The sequence below is a fragment of the Topomyia yanbarensis genome, chromosome 2, assembly GCF_030247195.1.
Source record: "Topomyia yanbarensis strain Yona2022 chromosome 2, ASM3024719v1, whole genome shotgun sequence".
Lineage (NCBI taxonomy): Eukaryota > Metazoa > Arthropoda > Insecta > Diptera > Culicidae > Topomyia > Topomyia yanbarensis.
In genome coordinates this window covers 229,407,947-229,426,760 of record NC_080671.1, presented here as the reverse complement: position 1 = coordinate 229,426,760, position 18,814 = coordinate 229,407,947, and the positions used below count along the sequence as shown (strand labels likewise).

General features: G+C 35.7%; 1 protein-coding gene across 11 annotated transcripts in view; it reads right to left on the bottom strand.

Moving 5' to 3' along the window:
* Positions 1–11,318: 11,318 nt before the first annotated feature.
* The window catches only part of LOC131682955 (adipokinetic hormone/corazonin-related peptide receptor variant I-like), a 1,078,244-nt gene continuing 1,070,748 nt past the window's right edge, over positions 11,319–18,814 (bottom strand). For 9 of the 11 annotated variants that reach the window (XM_058964785.1, XM_058964777.1, XM_058964788.1 and 6 more), the window contains exons 6-9: positions 11,953–12,160; positions 11,670–11,793; positions 11,464–11,605; positions 11,319–11,408 (exon numbers count right to left, since the gene is read on the bottom strand). In XM_058964785.1, coding sequence (XP_058820768.1) covers positions 11,343–11,408; positions 11,464–11,605; positions 11,670–11,793; positions 11,953–12,160 — 540 coding nt within the window. In that variant the 3' untranslated portion in view covers positions 11,319–11,342. The remainder of the gene's footprint in view (positions 11,409–11,463; positions 11,606–11,669; positions 11,794–11,952; positions 12,161–18,814) is intronic. The other 2 variants (XM_058964781.1, XM_058964787.1) reach the window with 2 other exon arrangements.

Genomic DNA, 18,814 nt, shown 5'->3' with positions numbered 1-18,814 from the left:
TATGTCACTCGGCCCTCCGGGCCTCCATTAAAAAGTCGGTTTTCAGAGCAATTGCAATACCTTTTTATTGAGAAAGGCAAAAAGGTGCGAAATCGGCAGTCCCAAAAAGTCGATTTACTTAAAAAAAAATTTTTCGTGATGGCATAAAATCTCGACGTTTCATGCATTTTAAAGATGTTTGGCATCAAAAATACGAATTCGATTTCTGAAATTTCATGGGGTCCTCCCCTTTGAAAAAAAAATTTGAGTTCCGGCTTATATGGGAATTTCATATGTGGCGGAACGGTTCAGTCTATATTTCCAGAACCATATAAGCGATCCGTGCGAAATTTTACAGACATCTGTGGGGATAATATAGCTATCATTTGGGACTTTCATCGGAGTATCTAGCCATCTCCGAGAAACCGATGTGACTGCTATTCTGAATTTGGATACTTCCGCCGGGGCTTCCGGAACCGATGATAGTGGCCAATGTGACCAAAAAGACTTTGAATGGCTGTTAGTGACCTAGTACTACAAATCGAAGCAGTTGTGGTCACATTTTGGAAAAAATTTCACCATTATACATTCATTGCAGAATTTATTAAAATCGACATTTTCTGCGTGATCGTACTCATCACCCTGTAATTCCGGAACCGGTAGTCGGATCCATTAGAAATTCAATAGCAGCCTATGGGAACGTTGCACCTTTCATTTGGGAATAAGTTTGTGAAAAGCGGTTCAGCCATCTCTGAGAAAAGTGAGTGAGCTTGTGTTCGCGTACACACACAGACGCACATACACACACATACATACATACATACATACACACACATTTGCCGAACTCGATGAACTGAATCGAATGGTATAGTCACTCGGCCTTCCGAGCCTCCATTAAAAAGTCGGTTTTCAGAGCAATTGCAATACCTTTTTATTGAGAAAGGCAAAAAGATGCGAAATCGGCAGTCCCAAAAAGTCGACTTTCTTAAAAAAAAAATGTGATGGCATAAAATCTCGACGTTTCATGCATTTTAAAGATGTTTGGCATCAAAAATACGAATTCGATTTCTGAAATTTCATGGGGTCCTCCCCTTTGAAAAAAAAATTTGAGTTCCGGCTTATATGGGAATTTCATATGTGGCGGAACGGTTCAGTCTATATTTCCGGAACCATATAAGCGATCCGTGCGAAATTTTACAAACATCTGTGGGGATAATATAGCTATCATTTGGGACTTAGGTTGTGGAAATCGGCCCAACCATTTCCGAGAAACTGATATGAGTTTGCTAGTTTTGAAAGATGGCCGCTTTTCCCGGGCACTTCCGGAACCGTCTATGGTGGTCAATGTAGTCAACGAAAGTTTGTTTGGCCGTCGGTGACCTAGAACTGCAAATTTAAGTTGTTTGAGAGACATTTTAGCGAAATTTTTACCTTTTTGCTTTCATCGGAGTATCGGTTTGAATCTCGATTTGCTATGTGATCGCACGCCACCACCCGTAACTCCAGAACCGGAAGTCAGTTCGGAATGAAATTTAATAACCATTTACGGGGCCGCAACATCTTTCATTTGGGACTAAGTTTGGTTGATTCGGTCTAGCCATCTCCGAGAAACCGATGTGACTGTTATTCTGAATTTTGATACTTCCGCCGGGGCTTCCGGAACCGATGATGGTGGCCAATGTGACCAAAAAAACTTTGAATAGCTGTTAGTGACCTAGTACTACAAATCGAAGCAGTTGTGGTCACATTTTGGAAAAAATTTCACCATTATACATTCATTACAGAATTTATTAAAATCGACATTTTCTGCGTGATCGTACTCATCATCCTGTAATTCCGGAACCGGTAGTCGGATCCATTAGAAATTCAATAGTAGCCTATGGGAACGTTGCACCTTTCATTAGGGAATAAGTTTGTGAAAATCGGTTCAGCCATCTCTGAGAAAAGTGAGTGAGCTTGTGTTCGCGTACACACACACAGACGCACATACACACACATACATACACACATACATACACACACAGACATTTGCCGAACTCGATGAACTGAATCGAATGGTAGAGCAATTGCAATACCTTTTTATTGAGAAAGGCAAAAAGGTGCGAAATTGGCAGTCCCAAAAAGTCGATTTTCTTAAAAAAAAAATTTCGTGATGGCATAAAATCTCGACGTTTCATGCATTTTAAAGATGTTTGGCATCAAAAATACGAATTCGATTTCTGAAATTTCATGGGGTCCCCCCCTTTGAAAAAAAATTTGAGTTCCGGCTTATATGGAATTTCATATGTGGCGGAACGGTTCAGTCTATATTTCCGGAACCATATAAGCGATCCGTGCGAAATTTTACAGACATCTGTGGGGATAATATAGCTATCATTTGGAACTTAGTTTGTGGAAATCGGCCCAACCATTTTCGAGAAACTGATATGAGTTTGCTAGTTTTGAAAGATGGCTGCTTTCCGGAACCGTCTATGGTGGTCAATGTAATCAACGAAAGTTTGTTTGGCCGTCGGTGACCTAGAACTGCAAATTTAAGTTGTTTGAGAAACATTTTAGCGAAAATTTTACCTTTTTTGCTTTCATCGGAGTATCGGTTTGAATCTCAATTCGCTATATGATCGCACGCCACAACCCGTAACTCCGGAACCGGAAGTCGGTTCGGAATAAAATTTAATAGCCATTTACGGGGACGCAACATCTTTCATTTGAGACTAAGTTTGGTTGATTCGGTCTAGCCATCTCCGAGAAACCGATGTGACTGTTATTCTGAATTTGGATGCTTCCGCCGGGGCTTCCGGAACCGATGATGGTGGCCAATGTGACCAAAAAGACTTTAAATGGCTGTTAGTGACCTAGTACTACAAATCGAAGCAGTTGTGGTCACATTTTGGAAAAAAATTCACCATTACACATTTATAGCAGAATTTATTAAAATCGACATTTTCTACGTGATCGTACTCATCACCCTGAAATTCCGGAACCGGAAGTCGGATCCATTAGAAATTAAATAGCAGCCTATGGGAACGTTGCACCTTTCATTAGGGACTAAGTTTGTGAAAATCGGTTCAGCCATCTCTGAGAAATGTGAGTGAGATTGTGTTCGCCTACACACACAGACGCACATTCACACACATACATACACACATACATACACACACATACATACACACAGACATTTGCCGAACTCGACGAACTGAATCGAATGGTATATGTCAATGGCCCTCCGGGCCTCCGTTACAAAGTCGGTTTTCAGAGCAATTGCAACACCTTTCTATTGAGAAATGCAAAAAGTATTCTGCTTAACAAATATTTGAAATCACTTTTAAATTTACACTTGTATTATAAAATACTACACGGTGTTCGCACAAGTCCAACTGATAGCATAATGAAATAAAATGGAAACTTTTCTCAAACTAAAAGTAATTTCTTGTATTTCGAATTTTATAATCATTTTATAATACTTGGATTTTAAATTCCCTTGAATTGATACTAAATGATTTGAGTAGTAGTAGATAGAAAAACCTGTTTTAATCCACCTAGAGGTGCAATTGTACCTTTCTCGTTTCTCTAAACTATGATTTAAGAGCTGGTTCATACAATATAACATTATGTAAATGTCTTTCATTCTTATTACACTTGGTAAGTATATATAAGAGCACCTTTTTGCATTCATCGCGGTATCGGTTTGAATCGGAGTTTTCTATGTGATCACACTCCACAACCCGTAACTCCGGAGCTGAAAGTCGGATGGAGATGGAATTTAATATCAGTTTCCGGGGACGCAACACCTTTAATTTGAGACTAAGTTGATCAAATCGGTCTAGCCATTTTCGAGAAACCAATATAACCGTTATTCTGAATTTGGATGTCGATGGTGGCCAGTGTGGCCAAAGAGACTTTGAATGACTGTTGGTGACCTAGATCTACAAAATCAAAAGTTGTGTTCACATTTTGGAAAAAATTTCACCTTTTTACATTCATCGCAGAATTCGTTAGAATCGGGATTTGCTGCGTGATCGTACGTGTCTCCCTGTAATTTAGGAACCAGAACTCGGATCCACACAAAATTCAACAGCAGCTGATGGACCTTTCATTTAAAATCAAGTTTGTCAAAATCGGTTCAGAAAATTCCGAGAAACCGATGTGGACAAATCAACAAATTTTGTTTTGTAACCATACTCTTCAACTCGTAATCCGGAACAAGATGTCGGTTGAAAATTAAATTCAATAGCAACTTATGGGAATATTATACCTTTCATTTGAATCTTAGTTTGTAAAAATCGGTTCAGCCATCTCCGAGAAACCGATGTAGACATTTTGTTAACAAATCCGCACATACACACATACATACATACATACATACAGATATTTTGCGATCTCGGTGAACTGAGTCGAATGTTATATGAGACTCGACCCTCCGGGCCTCGGTTAGAAAGTCGGTTTTTGGAGCAATTGCGTAACCTTTCTATATGAGAAAGGCAAAAGAATAATATTTAATTAGCTTAATCAGCATAAATTCAATGTTATCTCATTGTGATTATATTTTGAAATGTTGGTGGAATGGGTTTGAAAGTGGAGGGAATGCGTAAGAAATCCTTCATCTTATTTCGGTATACGGGTGAATGAAGGAAATGCGGGCGTGAGGGTGGTCCAAGAGGAGGGGAGTGATGAAGAAGAGAGGTGTAAGGGCAAGGCGGGGGGGGGGAGGGGCAGCGACGCAATAGTCAACTGCATATTTTGCCATCTATTTGAGACTTGGTTTGAGAAGATCGGTTCAGTCATCACCGTAGAACCGATGTGACCTTAATTATGGAATATGCCCGGAATGCCGGAATCGTCGATAGTGGACAATATATTCAAAGAATGTTTGATTGGCAATCAGTGATCTAGATCTGCGATTAGAAGTAATTTGGTGACCATTTCAATAGTTTTTAGCCTCTTAGGTGTTACGATTGTACCGATTTATATGGGAAATTCCAGTGTATCCTTACTAACACCCCTGTAACTCCGAGAGCAAGAGTCGGAACCGAATGAAATTCAGCAGCAGTCAATGGTATTACTGTATCTTTCATTTGAAATCAAGTTTGTAAAAATCGGTAGAGAATTCGTTGGGGAATGGGTGTGATATTAGCTTAGGAACTTGGCCTACCTTTTCTGCGGCTGTAATTTTTCTGCATACATTCTCATTTCTCTCTCGATGCTGCTGTCATTCGCTAGTGCAGCGCCCAGCGCTGTACGGCTGCCTGTGTGCAAAGCAGTAACATGACAGAAAACTACTGTCCCCAGTACAGCCAACAGACGCGAGCGGTACAGCTTCCCTTTCCTTATTTTCCATTTTTTAATATTTTCAATCTTTTTAATATTTTTATTCAGAAATTACGACAATGAATGCGGCTTATTTACGCCACGGCCGGCATCAACGCTTTCGTGTGCGGGCCTCTCCCTTTGACTATGGAGAGAAAAATGTACAAAGCGAGAGAACAAACTTTACTACGCCACACTCTCACCGAGCAGTCGGAGTACAGCAGCAAAACAAAAATGTATTCTACCACTGTACGGGAAAATGTACTCGGTTTGGCTACCGTTCTGACAAGAGCTGTAGTGATGCGTCGCTGTAGCGGGCTGTACGGCTTGTACAAATGTAAATATACCAAAAAAATGTAGTTTATGGGTACCGTTGGTATCCCTGGGTATGATATTAGCTTAGGAACTTGGCGGGTTCCCCGGGGGCGTCATGAACCGTCATAGGTGGCCAATGTGGTCAAAGCTGCTTTAATTGATCATTAGTGATACAGACCCGCAAACTAGAGTAATGTTACATCAATTTTAATATGTTTTACATCATTTTAACATCATGGTGGTACCAGTTTATATGGGAATTTGTTGTGTGACCGTACTCTTCAACCCTTAACTCCGGAACCGGAAGTCGGATCAACTAAAAATTCAATGGGAGCGTTATACCTTTCAGATGAAACTAAGTTTGCGAAAATAGGTTCAGCCATCTCTGAGAAAATTGTGCGAGTTTAAATGACACACACACAAAAACACACATACATACACACACAGACATTTGCCGATCTCGACGAACTGAATCGAATGGTGTATGACACTCGGCCCTCCGTGCTTCGGTTAAAAATCGATTTTTACGGTTAAAAAGTCGATTTACGATTTTTACGATTGCATAGCCTTTCTTTATATGAGACAGGCAAAACCAAAAACCAATGTGAAAAGCATTATTGTTCGATGTTTGCTTTTGTCCATAATATTTGGAAAGCTTGAAATAAATCTGTACGCCTCACGATTAATTTTTGTTTGAACTTTATAATGTGCTTCTTGCAAATTTCACATTTTCCACAAATAAAAAAAATTGAAAAGTCTGCGAAGGTTTTTTGGGAGGGAAGGGATTGGTAAAAATCTACTTAAGTCTACTAGGGGTGGAGGAGGGGGCAAAAAAACTCAAATTTCGGTCTACGTGGTTTATGAAGGGTCCCTTAAACTACTACACACTCCTAAGACAAATGAGCCACCCTATTTTCTCACTACCGTCAAGCTGTAGGAAACGAAAGTAACCATTGTTCGTCCTTGTACAAACTGGAAGAGTTTGCCAATGAGTGGAATTATGAATGGTGAGCCAGTATCAGGTCAATTGACTTTATGGTGGTACAATAGGATACCAAGCTAGCTTGTCAACGCTTCACTCGTATGTTATTACAACGCACGAACGATTGCTTCGATTGCTGGACCACAGCTACTTTTTAGCGTCATAAAGCTTTGCTGCTAGCTTTTGCGTGGAAGTGATATGGCAAAACATATTATGCACAAATGCCAAAGATGTCTTCTGGCGAACAGAGTTAAAAATATTCAAATTCATTGAATGAAAATAGATCATATTCAGACGCATTCATTTTCAATATTCAGTGACGCAGCTGAAAACGTCAAACGAACAAATCGCCCATTCATCCATGCAGATTTTCATTCGTCTCCGATTATTACACGAAGCGACCGTGCAGCAACGAATCAAACGCATCAAAGTAGGCCCTGGCACAATATAAGCGATAATGATTGTTGTTTCATATACTTTACCGGCATTTGAAAACATTTTCCTAAATAATTAGTGAAATGAATATATTGTACGATGCAAAGAATGTTTATATTTGATATATTGTGTAATAACATTGACTGCCCAGATATTCTTGCACGGATTAATGTGTTTGTACCTCCTCGCGCTCTAAGGAATCGTCCTCTTTTGTGGATTCCTAGACATCGTACTGTTTACGGTCAAAACAATCCTGTGGATAGATGTTGCTACAAATTCAACAAAACTTCACATCTGTTCAACTTTAATGTCACCAAATCTAGTTATAAGTTAGCTATTAGGAATTTTTAATTAATTTAGATAGTTTGTTCAATTTTTTAATAATCTGTACGGTATCTAGCGAAGATCGAACAAATAAATAGATATTGAACTGAATGAATAACATGGATATTTGAATGAACATTTTTGACATTAAAAATGTCTTACTCCACTATCCCGCTAGGTGTCATTCTAAAATCTAAACTATCTCCCATGTAACGAAACTATGTAAGGTTTGCACGCTTATAACTCCGATATTACTAGATGGATTTTAATCATTCCTACACCAACCGATTCAGAAACACCTAACTTAAATATTGGTAATAATTTAATATCTTCCCAATAAAAGTAGACTTTTGGAAATTGGTAAAATTAAAAAGTTCACGAAAAACGGGAAAATTACCATTCGTGAGGCAGATTTCTCAGACATAGCCATCAATAGAGGGCAGCTTAGTGGCTCAATGAAACACGAAAAGTCATAAATAGAAGCTACGCATGTCCGTTTAAGATTGCACAGAGAATGCGCAAAATTCGCAAACGAAAAAAGCAGTTTTTTTCCACACCGTATGTCAGACCTTCATAAAAATCAATCAGCGTATGTAGAATGTTGTTACAGTACTGCTGATTGATTTTTATGAAGATCTGATATACGGTGTGGAAAAAAACTGCTTTTTTCGTTGGCGAATTTTGCGCATTCTCTGTGCAACCTTAAATCAGTTGTTGCTCTTATCCCATACGAGCAATATCGTCTCCGGGCGATGCAATAAGCGCTATCGATTTTCGGTAACGTTGGCATTCGCACACACTTGCACCTAGGTGACTAAACCATATACGGTTAGTTTATAAATAGAGGTGACGCGTACCCGTTTGAATCAGTTTTTGTTCTTATGTCGAACAGGTAAGATCATGGCTGCAGCGTCTGGGCACTACAATAAGCGGTAGACGCTATGCATTTTCGGCAGCGGTGGCCGTGTGCGGATTTTTTGGGTACCAGCACGGTGTCACAGAATGATTTGCAAAGTGGGTGGTTTGGATTTAATTCAATACGGTGTGTGCTGCTTAAGAGTGTTGCGTTTGAAAAAAAAAATGTATTTATTTTTATGGATGCGTGTGCGTTGTAACTTGTTAATCCATGTTTACGGCGCTTTGTAGCTGCGTAGGGTAAATAGCCTATTGGTTTTCATGTTTCATATTTCGGTTATATGTTTTTCATGAGTAAGGCATCTGACAACGTGCTTCTGTAGTTATTGCACTGTTCAGCAGCGTAGTATTTTATATAGGAGAGTACACTCAGGTGTTTTACGCGGATTTTGAAATTTACGCGGTTTTCATTAACGCGTTTTTTAAATTTACGCGGTTTTCATTTACACGGCCTGTATCCCCTGCGTGAAAAATCTGAGTGTAATAGCATCGGAAACAATCACATTCCCAGCAGAACTTTTTGTTTTCTAATTTCAAACACTTTTGTTTCGTACTGCACACAACGGAAAATTTTAAAACAGAACTTACCGTCCCAGCAGCAGTTGAAGCGGGTGTTCTTTTTCGATTCAAATTCAAGCCATGTCTTAAGCGTTACTGGACTTAAAATTGTTTTCCCAGTTTATGCAGTCAGAATATCTGTCCTACCCTATGTATTTAAAACACAGTTCTAATTGCGTTTTAAAGTATACAACAAATAGAACGGTTGGGTATACTAATTTAAATTTTAAATCTGTTTTAAATTATGAAACAAACCGCTTTACTGAAGATATAATTATGTCAGTCCTATTACCACATAAAACACCTATATAACATAAAACGCTGCAGAATTGGATTAATAATACAATGTTTACACTACAGAGTTATGACACGTTTTAATAATTAGCAACAAGAAAAATGTCACCAAGATAGCATAAAAACCCGTTTTAATTGGTAGTGCGAACGTTGTATAACAATGTAATTTATCAAATAATTTCATTTGTTCAACCACTAATCGATCAAGAAATACTTAACCTTAAGATTGGTTACTTAAGTTCATTAGTACATTATTGAAAATTTAAATGGAAAATGAAATTTCATATTTCATGGAGAATCTGTATATTTCCGTTGGCGGGCGTGGGCTTCCTCATCACAGCTCTCAATATGGAACTTTTCTTTTGAATATATTTTCTGGACAGACCAGCCTATTTTTACTAGATGGATAGCCAAATAATGCCAATCACCTAGTGAGATACTTGATTAATTAATAGATTACCGTTAAAAGACCTTCAATAAATTATGTTTTGATGAGGAGGGTATATAACAAATTGTAACATATGAAAACAGGCGAGTGAACAAGAACGTGAGTCGATATGTGTGATAGATAAAATTCATTTGCACGCTCTTGAAAAAAGCTACATTTTTAATGTCACCGAGGTCGTGTCCTGTACACAACCCTTTAATTTTTTCTATTCACCGTGAGTCGCAAAAGGTTCATTTTCAGCCGTCAAAAAAGAGCTTCGATTATTTTTAACTCTGCTTGCGAAACCCACTCGAGTACAGCAGTTCATTGGAGAATTACCATCAGCTCATGTGACATCTTTCGTCCATTTTCGAAAGCAGGTGTGAACTGTTTCAGATCAGTCTATTTGAGACCCCTTCCAAGACGGGGAGCAGTGAAAGCTTATGTCAGCATATTTTTCTGTCTGCACTAAGGCAGTACACATTGAGTTGGTATCGGACTTGTTTACAGATCGCTTTAAGCAAGCATTTAGAAATTTCGTGGCACGAAGGGGCAACTCCACCGATTTATACCCCGACAATGGCATAAATTTGGTCGTAGCTCGTAATAAGATCCAAGAATTTTTCTCTCTTACTAAAACAGTCAGCATTGCGATCGGGTGTCAATATTTTGTTCGGAAGAATGAATGCACTGGCCTTTCAGTCCTTCAAGTGCATTATATTTTGGCGGGCTGTGGAATGTCGCAGTTCGCTCATCCAACCATCCTCCCTTAAGGATAAGGAGATGGTCCAATCACACTTGAGCATATATACACCTTGCTCGTTCAAGCCGAGGGATGCTTGAACTCGCGACCAGAGGTTGCCGGTGATCCCAATGACCTCAGGCCATTAACACCAGCTCACTTCCTGGTAGGTTCTTCGTTGCAGTCTATCCCGAACTATCAAAATATTCCAACAAATCATCTGAAACAATGGTATCAGGAGCAACGGAATCTGCAAGATTCCTGAATGAAGTGGCGGAGAAAATACCTGTCCCCGCTACAAGACAGAGTGAAACACTGGCGTCTACCTGTACAAATGGAAGTGGGATTGCTGGTAATTATTCAGAACGATAATCATCCTTCTTTCCTATGAAAGGTGGGAAGAATTAAAGTTGTTCATCCAGGAGAAGATGGCGTTGTACGAGTGGTATAATTAAAAAGATCGTTAATGCTGATGTACCGTACTACCGGTGCAGGTGTGCTCCAGGCAACGTGGATGCTATAGTGAGTGCAAATTGTTTCGATTCATGTAAGCAAATTGTGTTAAAACTTCTTAAGATTTACTAATTTTATATGTAGTTTTCAGCAGCATATTGTATCTAGTGAGAATTTTTGATTAACCTCGTTTGGGAAAAATGTATGGTTGTCTTAACCTCAAAAATGAATTCCTAAGTTAAGGAATTTTATCTTTGAGCGAATTCATCCAGCAACTCTGCACAGAAGTTTTTTTTAGCCCAAACAGCTCCCATTTTGAAAATATTGAAGTTGAAAAGACACCCAGTATAGTAGACGTAAATCCTACGTCAAAAATATACACACATATACAAACACTCAAATGCACACATAAATTCCGGGCATTTGTTATAAAGTTTAAGTGATTTCAGAATCTATCAAACTGCCTATGTCGTCGGATTTGGGGAATACAAACGCATAAATCTTCGGATCTACGCAGAACATGCTGCTATGAAGAAATTTTTATAACGGAGATTGGCATTTCTCACATATGCTTTAATCAAAGAAACAAATACATGTGTATATCGCAAAAATATTTATTTGAAATTGTGATCGCCGGTTCGAAGTTTTACTATATTTGAATTCAAGGCCAGACATTCACACTGAAATTAAAAAATATACATTTGCATGTCGCTGAATCTAAAATGATATATTTACCGATTTTCGTTTTTTGCGCAATTTTATATTGTAAATACCATACACTATTGGATTCATGCAACTGTTAGTACAGGCAAAGAGAAATAGCCCTTTCTGAACACGCTGATCAACGCTTAACGCAGACTGGTGGTCTAGCCAATACCTGAAATAAATAGCTGTTATTATTTAACACTAAATATAATATTATGCGATATCTTCTAACTTGCCATATACACATGACGTAATATGGAGTCCAGCAAATGACAAATACAAGAACGATCGTAATAGTCATTTTCAAAGTTCTCCGTTTAGCTCGACCGAGGACATCAATGCTTGATCGACGAAAGCCTTCTGAGAAAATGTACGATTCGAGTAGGGGAAAGAGGGTAACAGTGGAACTATGAAAACGTATTGTTTCCATAGTTCCACTGTTACCCTCTTTCCCCTATATTCCCCTTTGCATATATCATGCTGGGTAGGTAGATGACTCTGATGAGTTTTAATACATACCAGAATTTGGCATCCGACTGTGTCGAAATATTTCCATATAGATGGATGCATACGAACAAATTATGGTTAATAGTGGGAGTGCGTACATAAACATCATAACCAAGATATTGTACACGATGTGATGATGTTCGTTCCTGAAAGAGTTATATGTCACGCATTGAACGTACCAAACCACATCAGGGTGCGGCTCCACATGGAATATGAAAACCTACAATAAAGTATTAGATCATAAATATATAACTGATTGTCTCTAAACCACCAAAATTTTGTAACAGTTTTGGTCTTTTATGAAAGGTAAGTCCCTTCCAGCATGTTTATGGCAAACGAAACTACCAGAGCTCCAAGTGATATCTGCAATATATTTCCGAATCATTGGTCAAGTGTATTTTAAGAAGCAAAGTTAAATCGCCAAAAAGTCACTTTTTCTGTTTTATTTAATTTTATGTTTGATTATATCGTTATCATGCCTATTGCTCAAATGATTCGGTTGATTACTATTGCGATATAATATGCTTTCACTGTACAGTGAATTTTGCGGTATGAATTTTTAGGCCTACTTTTCGTATGGATAATGGAGCTAAACAAATCTTAAAATCTTAACTATAAAAGAGCTAATTGTTGCAATTGATGACTACAGCGATTTTTGTATGAAATTGCTTGTAATACTGTTTCTTCAAAATTTCTAATGTTGCTGTGTTTACGAAACTGTGCATCTCGTTTGTGCTAAATCAGGAACGACGGCCCGGGCTCCACCGAAACCAAACCAAAAAAAAATTGACCTAGGACTACGTCTTTGTTTTAAATATGGGGGTGCACTTTGCAAACTCTACAAAAATGGTATGTAACGAAAAGTTGTCCAATTTTAAACGCATATAATTCAGCCATCTAACAATAAATTTTCAATTTTTTTGCACATATCGCCCCGAAATACTTCTAAGAATAGATTTTTTGATTACAGGTTCTTTTGTACAGATGGACGATTTTTGGTATTTTGATGAAAATTACACAGATTTTTCGGAAATTTATCACAGATGTTTTTCCTGTTTCAGGTATGTATTCAAGATGGTAAAAAGATCTATTTGACCAAAACACAGGTTTCAATGTAGTATCCCTGTTTGTTAGCGGTTGCATGCGTAACCTGTATGCTAGCAATCTGTGCTTTCGTTGCGCAAAGACGAAAACTTTCTTTGCAATAAATTTACGCGTATCGATGGAAAGCACAACGAAAGTTTATTATATGATCGGTGTTAAGTCAGACCGGACCAAGTCGCAAAACATCAAAAAATGAGTTAATGATAGCCCTGGATAAAGAATTTCTTCATCTACATTCCACTTTTACCAGATTTGAAATATAAAACATTAAACAAGAATTATGGTAAAAATTATTTTCCAATTATAATGTACAGGATGCTGCGATTCAAACTTTAAACGCGTTTTTCTCGACATCAATGCACTGTCACTTAGTCCGGTCTGACCTAACACCGACCATATTTACGTTCGATCAATTCATTGATTCATTTCCACGTCACGTGATTCATTCCCACTCATCCTATCCTACTTTGATTCTGTTAATAGGTACATACTATAAAGCCTATTTATGAATGAATACATTGCCATCAAAAAACCGTTACAAAAACGCATTTAAGTCCATATATAAAATTGTTTTCGATTCTTGTATATTTATAGTTTCGATATATGATTAAGACCACTGCATTCGCTACATTTGTATGCGTACTTTAGGGAGATTACAAAAACGGCAAAATATAACTAGAAAGCTTGGTCTATACATGAAATGTGATTATATTGTCTAAAATTTGATTTTTCTTCACCGGTCCGGGTTTTTACCACACACAATCGAAAAGTTTTTACAATTTTTAGAAGCTGATTTTGTGCTATAAAGATTTAGTTCTAAATATTATTTCGGTCACGGTTTTCTGTCTTCTTTCTTCAGATCTTCTGAAATAAGTTGAATTGGATTCGATCACCCACCACAAATGAAATGACCTGATAACCAAGAAGGTTTGGTTCAATATGTAACATTCGATGTTGATTGGTTGTGCTTAAACTATACGTAAGAAATATATTTGATTTATTATTACTCTAATGTACTAAGAAAAAAAATATTTTACATTAAGTAGTATTGTCCTACGTCTACAGTTCGTGCAACCCCATAGGGCTGCCCCTTGTAGTTTTTTTTGTATGCCGTGATGAAGTTATTTAAAAAAAATGAAACGTGGCTTAACAATTTGTATGGACATGTTTCTTCACAATTATTTATTAGAAACACTAAACCCCTGACAAATATTTTTTTCCAAAAAAAAACGATTTAATCCACCTATCAGTGAGATGAGACATTTCTTACACATATCACTGTTGTATTATTCATTAGCTTGCCGATCACACGCTAAATTTACAAGCAACTAGATGTGAGATGTGCACGAATAACGCTTCGAATAAACTGAATAAATTAAAGAAAAATAATAAAACAAAAACAAAATTTAAAATAAAAAAGTTATTCATAAAATGGATAGAATGATTAACATAAATCAAATTTATAAAATAAATAAATCAAATTAGCTCAAATTAAAATTAGACGATATTAAAACGTAATGAAATTAAGAGAGCAAATTAAATTATTTCAGGATAACAAGCTATCATACAATAACATAAAGGACTGGCTAAACCGATTTGATAAAATTAAGAAACTGAATAATATATGTGAACTGGGAAAAACTAACCATTTAATAAAATGATTGAAATAAATAATATGAATAAAACCATAAAAAATTGGAATAATAAAATAAATAGGGTAAGGTGGGGCAAATCCGACCTAGTAAATGGTTTTGGCTGTAAAATGCTCATTTTACATCGGATCAAGTCGTTTTATATACCAAATTGAAGGTTAGACTTCTGGACAACTTTCAATGTATAGTATTTTATTCCTATCTTGGGAAAACTTTGAGATACAAGTGTTTTACGAAAACGTTCATTTTTGCTGTTTTCAAAAATGGTGAGGTAAACCCGACCGCCTATGTCTTTGGTTGATTTAGTATAGATACTACCCAAATTATATGGATTTATCATTGCAAATAAATCAATGAATGTTATGTTATTGAATTGTAGCATGAAGAAAATGGAATTCAATGTCAATCTTGGAATGTCCTAATCACGAGCAGTAGTACGTAAAGATTTTCCCATTTTTCTCGGAGCAATTACTAGACGAATAATATATTCATCACGTTTTTGTATCTTTCGTTTGTAATTGTGAACCATTGTGAAAAAATAATAAAAAAAACAATAAAAATATATTCTAATTTTATAAATAATCATTTTCTTAGCAAAAAAGCGGTCGGATTTACCCTACTATTTAGAGATCGGATTTGCCCCACCGCGTCATTTTTCATTAGGATGCAATTAAAAAAATGATGAAAAAGTTGGACTAAATTCATCTATTCATTTTGTAGGCCTTTAATCAAAGAATTTAAATCCACTTACACTTTTTATGCTTTCACTTTAACAATAAGAAATATCCTGTAGTCAATGATACACAAAAATCAAATCAAAAGTTGTAAAAACAACAATAAGGTTTGAGCATCTCAATGTAGACTAATAAAATGTTGTCATACCATCATTATAATTATTTTCGATGCTCTACACGACGACATTGATATTAGTTCGCTTAGTGCTTTCAATTTTCGATAACAGAGGGGTCGGGTTTACCCAACGGTCGGATTTGCCCCACCTTACCCTAATATGAATAATAAGGATTAAATTAACTCTTTCATACCTAATTATTTTGTCGCATATATAGGGTTCCAAAGCCACGAAAAACCTGTTTTGATCAAGATAGATGCTTCTCTAGCAGTGTTAGAAGCTGCTGAATTTTTACATACTAATCCTTAATACACATCTCCTGCAAAGTTTTCAATAGTTTGGGCAGAAAAGGTAGCCGAAAACAGTCCAAATTAATAAGATTTATCAGTTTTCAAAAATATTTGAAGAAAACGAAGATATATCAAAATATAATTTTTCACCGATAAATGAAAATATCTCTGGCAGCACTGCTCTAGTGAAATCCAATCAAAACAATTGCAATAACTTGAGTTCTACGGATCTTTCTTGTAACTATTAGCGCTCAAATAAACGGTGATTGTCATAATTATTAGTTTTACTTTTTTGTGAAGAAATCTTGTCCAAGCCCAAAGTTATACTGCCCATGATTTGCGAGCATGGGCAGTAAAACTATTTGAAAATGTTGTTCATAAATAACAGGATAAACAGAGAGTTAATAAAATCAATAAAATGAATGGAATGACTAATACAAACAAAATAAAGAATTTTTATCAAAATAAAAATGTTTTCTGTCTTTTACCATTTTTTCATTTTGTTTGTTTTTAAGCAGTTAAATTATTAAAATGAAAAAATCAGCGATATTAAAAAGTAATAGAATTAATAGCAGAAATTATATTGTATCTAATTAATGTTCTAGATGAAATGAATAAAGTGAATGACTGAACAAAATTAGTCAGATTAATGAATAATGAAATAAAATGAATAAAAGTGTGAATCGGAAAAAATATTAGAAAAAAGTGAATAAAATAAATTAAATCAATAATTCGAATAAGATACATAAGATAATAAACTGATCGGAATGCATACAAAGAATTAAATGAATACAATAGACAAAATTAGGTCACATAAACAAAATAAATAAAAACAATGCTAAATGAAAAAAATCTTTAAAATGAAATGATCATATATTTATTATTAGTCAAATATTTAAAATGCAAAAAATAAACCGAATATAATACATTAAAGGAATGAGCTGGAAAAAATGAGAATATATAATAATATTTTAAGAAAGCTGTTGAAATGAAGTAAATGAATAAAACGAATTTCACGAATTTCAAAACCATTGTTCTAGAATATTCTGAAATGTTTGTGAAAATCCCATTGCAAAGAGCACGTTTTCGTTCTTCTTTTTTGACGGAATTTTTAGGATTTTCTGGTGTTTCTACTTTATTGATGGTCCTTAATTAGTCATCAGAAAATCTAGAAATTAGGAATTTGTTTTGGAATCAAAAGATATCCTTTTGGTTATAGACATCTGAAAAATGATTTTGTATAGAATGGAATTTTCAGGTCCAGTATTTTAACGCGTAATTAGAAATAGTAAACTGAGAAAAGGCCACCTGTAAATAGTATTCAAAGAGATCAAGTGTCCAGGCTATGTTAGCAATTATATTATTGTCGATGGCATAAAACTAATAATATATGTGAACTGGGAAAAACTAACCATTTAATAAAATGATTGAAATAAATAATATGAATAAAACCATAAAAAATTGGAGTAATAAAATAAATAGGGTAAGGTGGGGCAAATCCGACCTAGTAAATGGTTTTGGCTGTAAAATGCTCATTTTACATCGGATCAAGTCGTTTTATATACCAAATTGAAGGTTAGACTTCTGGACAACTTTCAATGTATAGTATTTTATTCCTATCTTGGGAAAACTTTGAGATACAAGTGTTTTACGAAAACGTTCATTTTTGCTGTTTTCAAAAATGGTGAGGTAAACCCGACCGCCTATGTCTTTGGTTGATTTAGTATAGATACTACCCAAATTATATGGATTTATCATTGCAAATAAATCAATGAATGTTATGTTATTGAATTGTAGCATGAAGAAAATGGAATTCAATGTCAATCTTGGAATGTCCTAATCACGAGCAGTAGTACGTAAAGATTTTCCCATTTTTCTCGGAGCAATTACTAGACGAATAATATATTCATCACGTTTTTGTATCTTTCGTTTGTAATTATGAACCATTGTGAAAAAATAATAAAAAAAACAATAAAAATATATTCTAATTTTATAAATAATCATTTTCTTAGCAAAAAAGCGGTCGGATTTACCCTACTATTTAGAGATCGGATTTGCCCCACCGCGTCATTTTTCATTAGGATGCAATTAAAAAAATGATGAAAAAGTTGGACTAAATTCATCTATTCACTTTGTAGGCCTTTAATCAAAGAATTTAAATCCACTTACACTTTTTATGCTTTCACTTTAACAATAAGAAATATCCTGTAGTCAATGATACACAAAAATCAAATCAAAAGTTGTAAAAACAACAATAAGGTTTGAGCATCTCAATGTAGACTAATAAAATGTTGTCATACCACCATTATAATTATTTTCGATGCTCTACACGACGACATTGATATTAGTTCGCTTAGTGCTTTCAATTTTCGATAACAGAGGGGTCGGGTTTACCCAACGGTCAGATTTGCCCCACCTTACCCTTATATGAATAATAAGGATTAAATTAACTCTTTCATACCTAATTATTTTGTCGCATATATAGGGTTCCAAAGCCACGAAAAACCTGTTTTGATCAAGATAGATGCTTCTCTAGCAGTGTTAGAAGCTGCTGAATTTTTACATACTAATCCTTAATACACATCTCCTGCAAAGTTTTCAATAGTTTGGGCAGAAAAGGTAGCCGAAAGCAGTCCAAATTAATAAGATTTATCAGTTTTCAAAAATATTTGAAGAAAACGAAGATATATCAAAATATAATTTTTCACCGATAAATGAAAATATCTCTGGCAGCACTGCTCTAGTGAAATCCAATCAAAACAATTGCAATAACTTGAGTTCTACGGATCTTTCTTGTAACTATTAGCGCTCAAATAAACGGTGATTGTCATAATTATTAGTTTTACTTTTTTGTGAAGAAATCTTGTCCAAGCCCAAAGTTATACTGCCCATGATTTGCGAGCATGGGCAGTAAAACTATTTGAAAATGTTGTTCATAAATAACAGGATAAACAGAGAGTTAATAAAATCAATAAAAT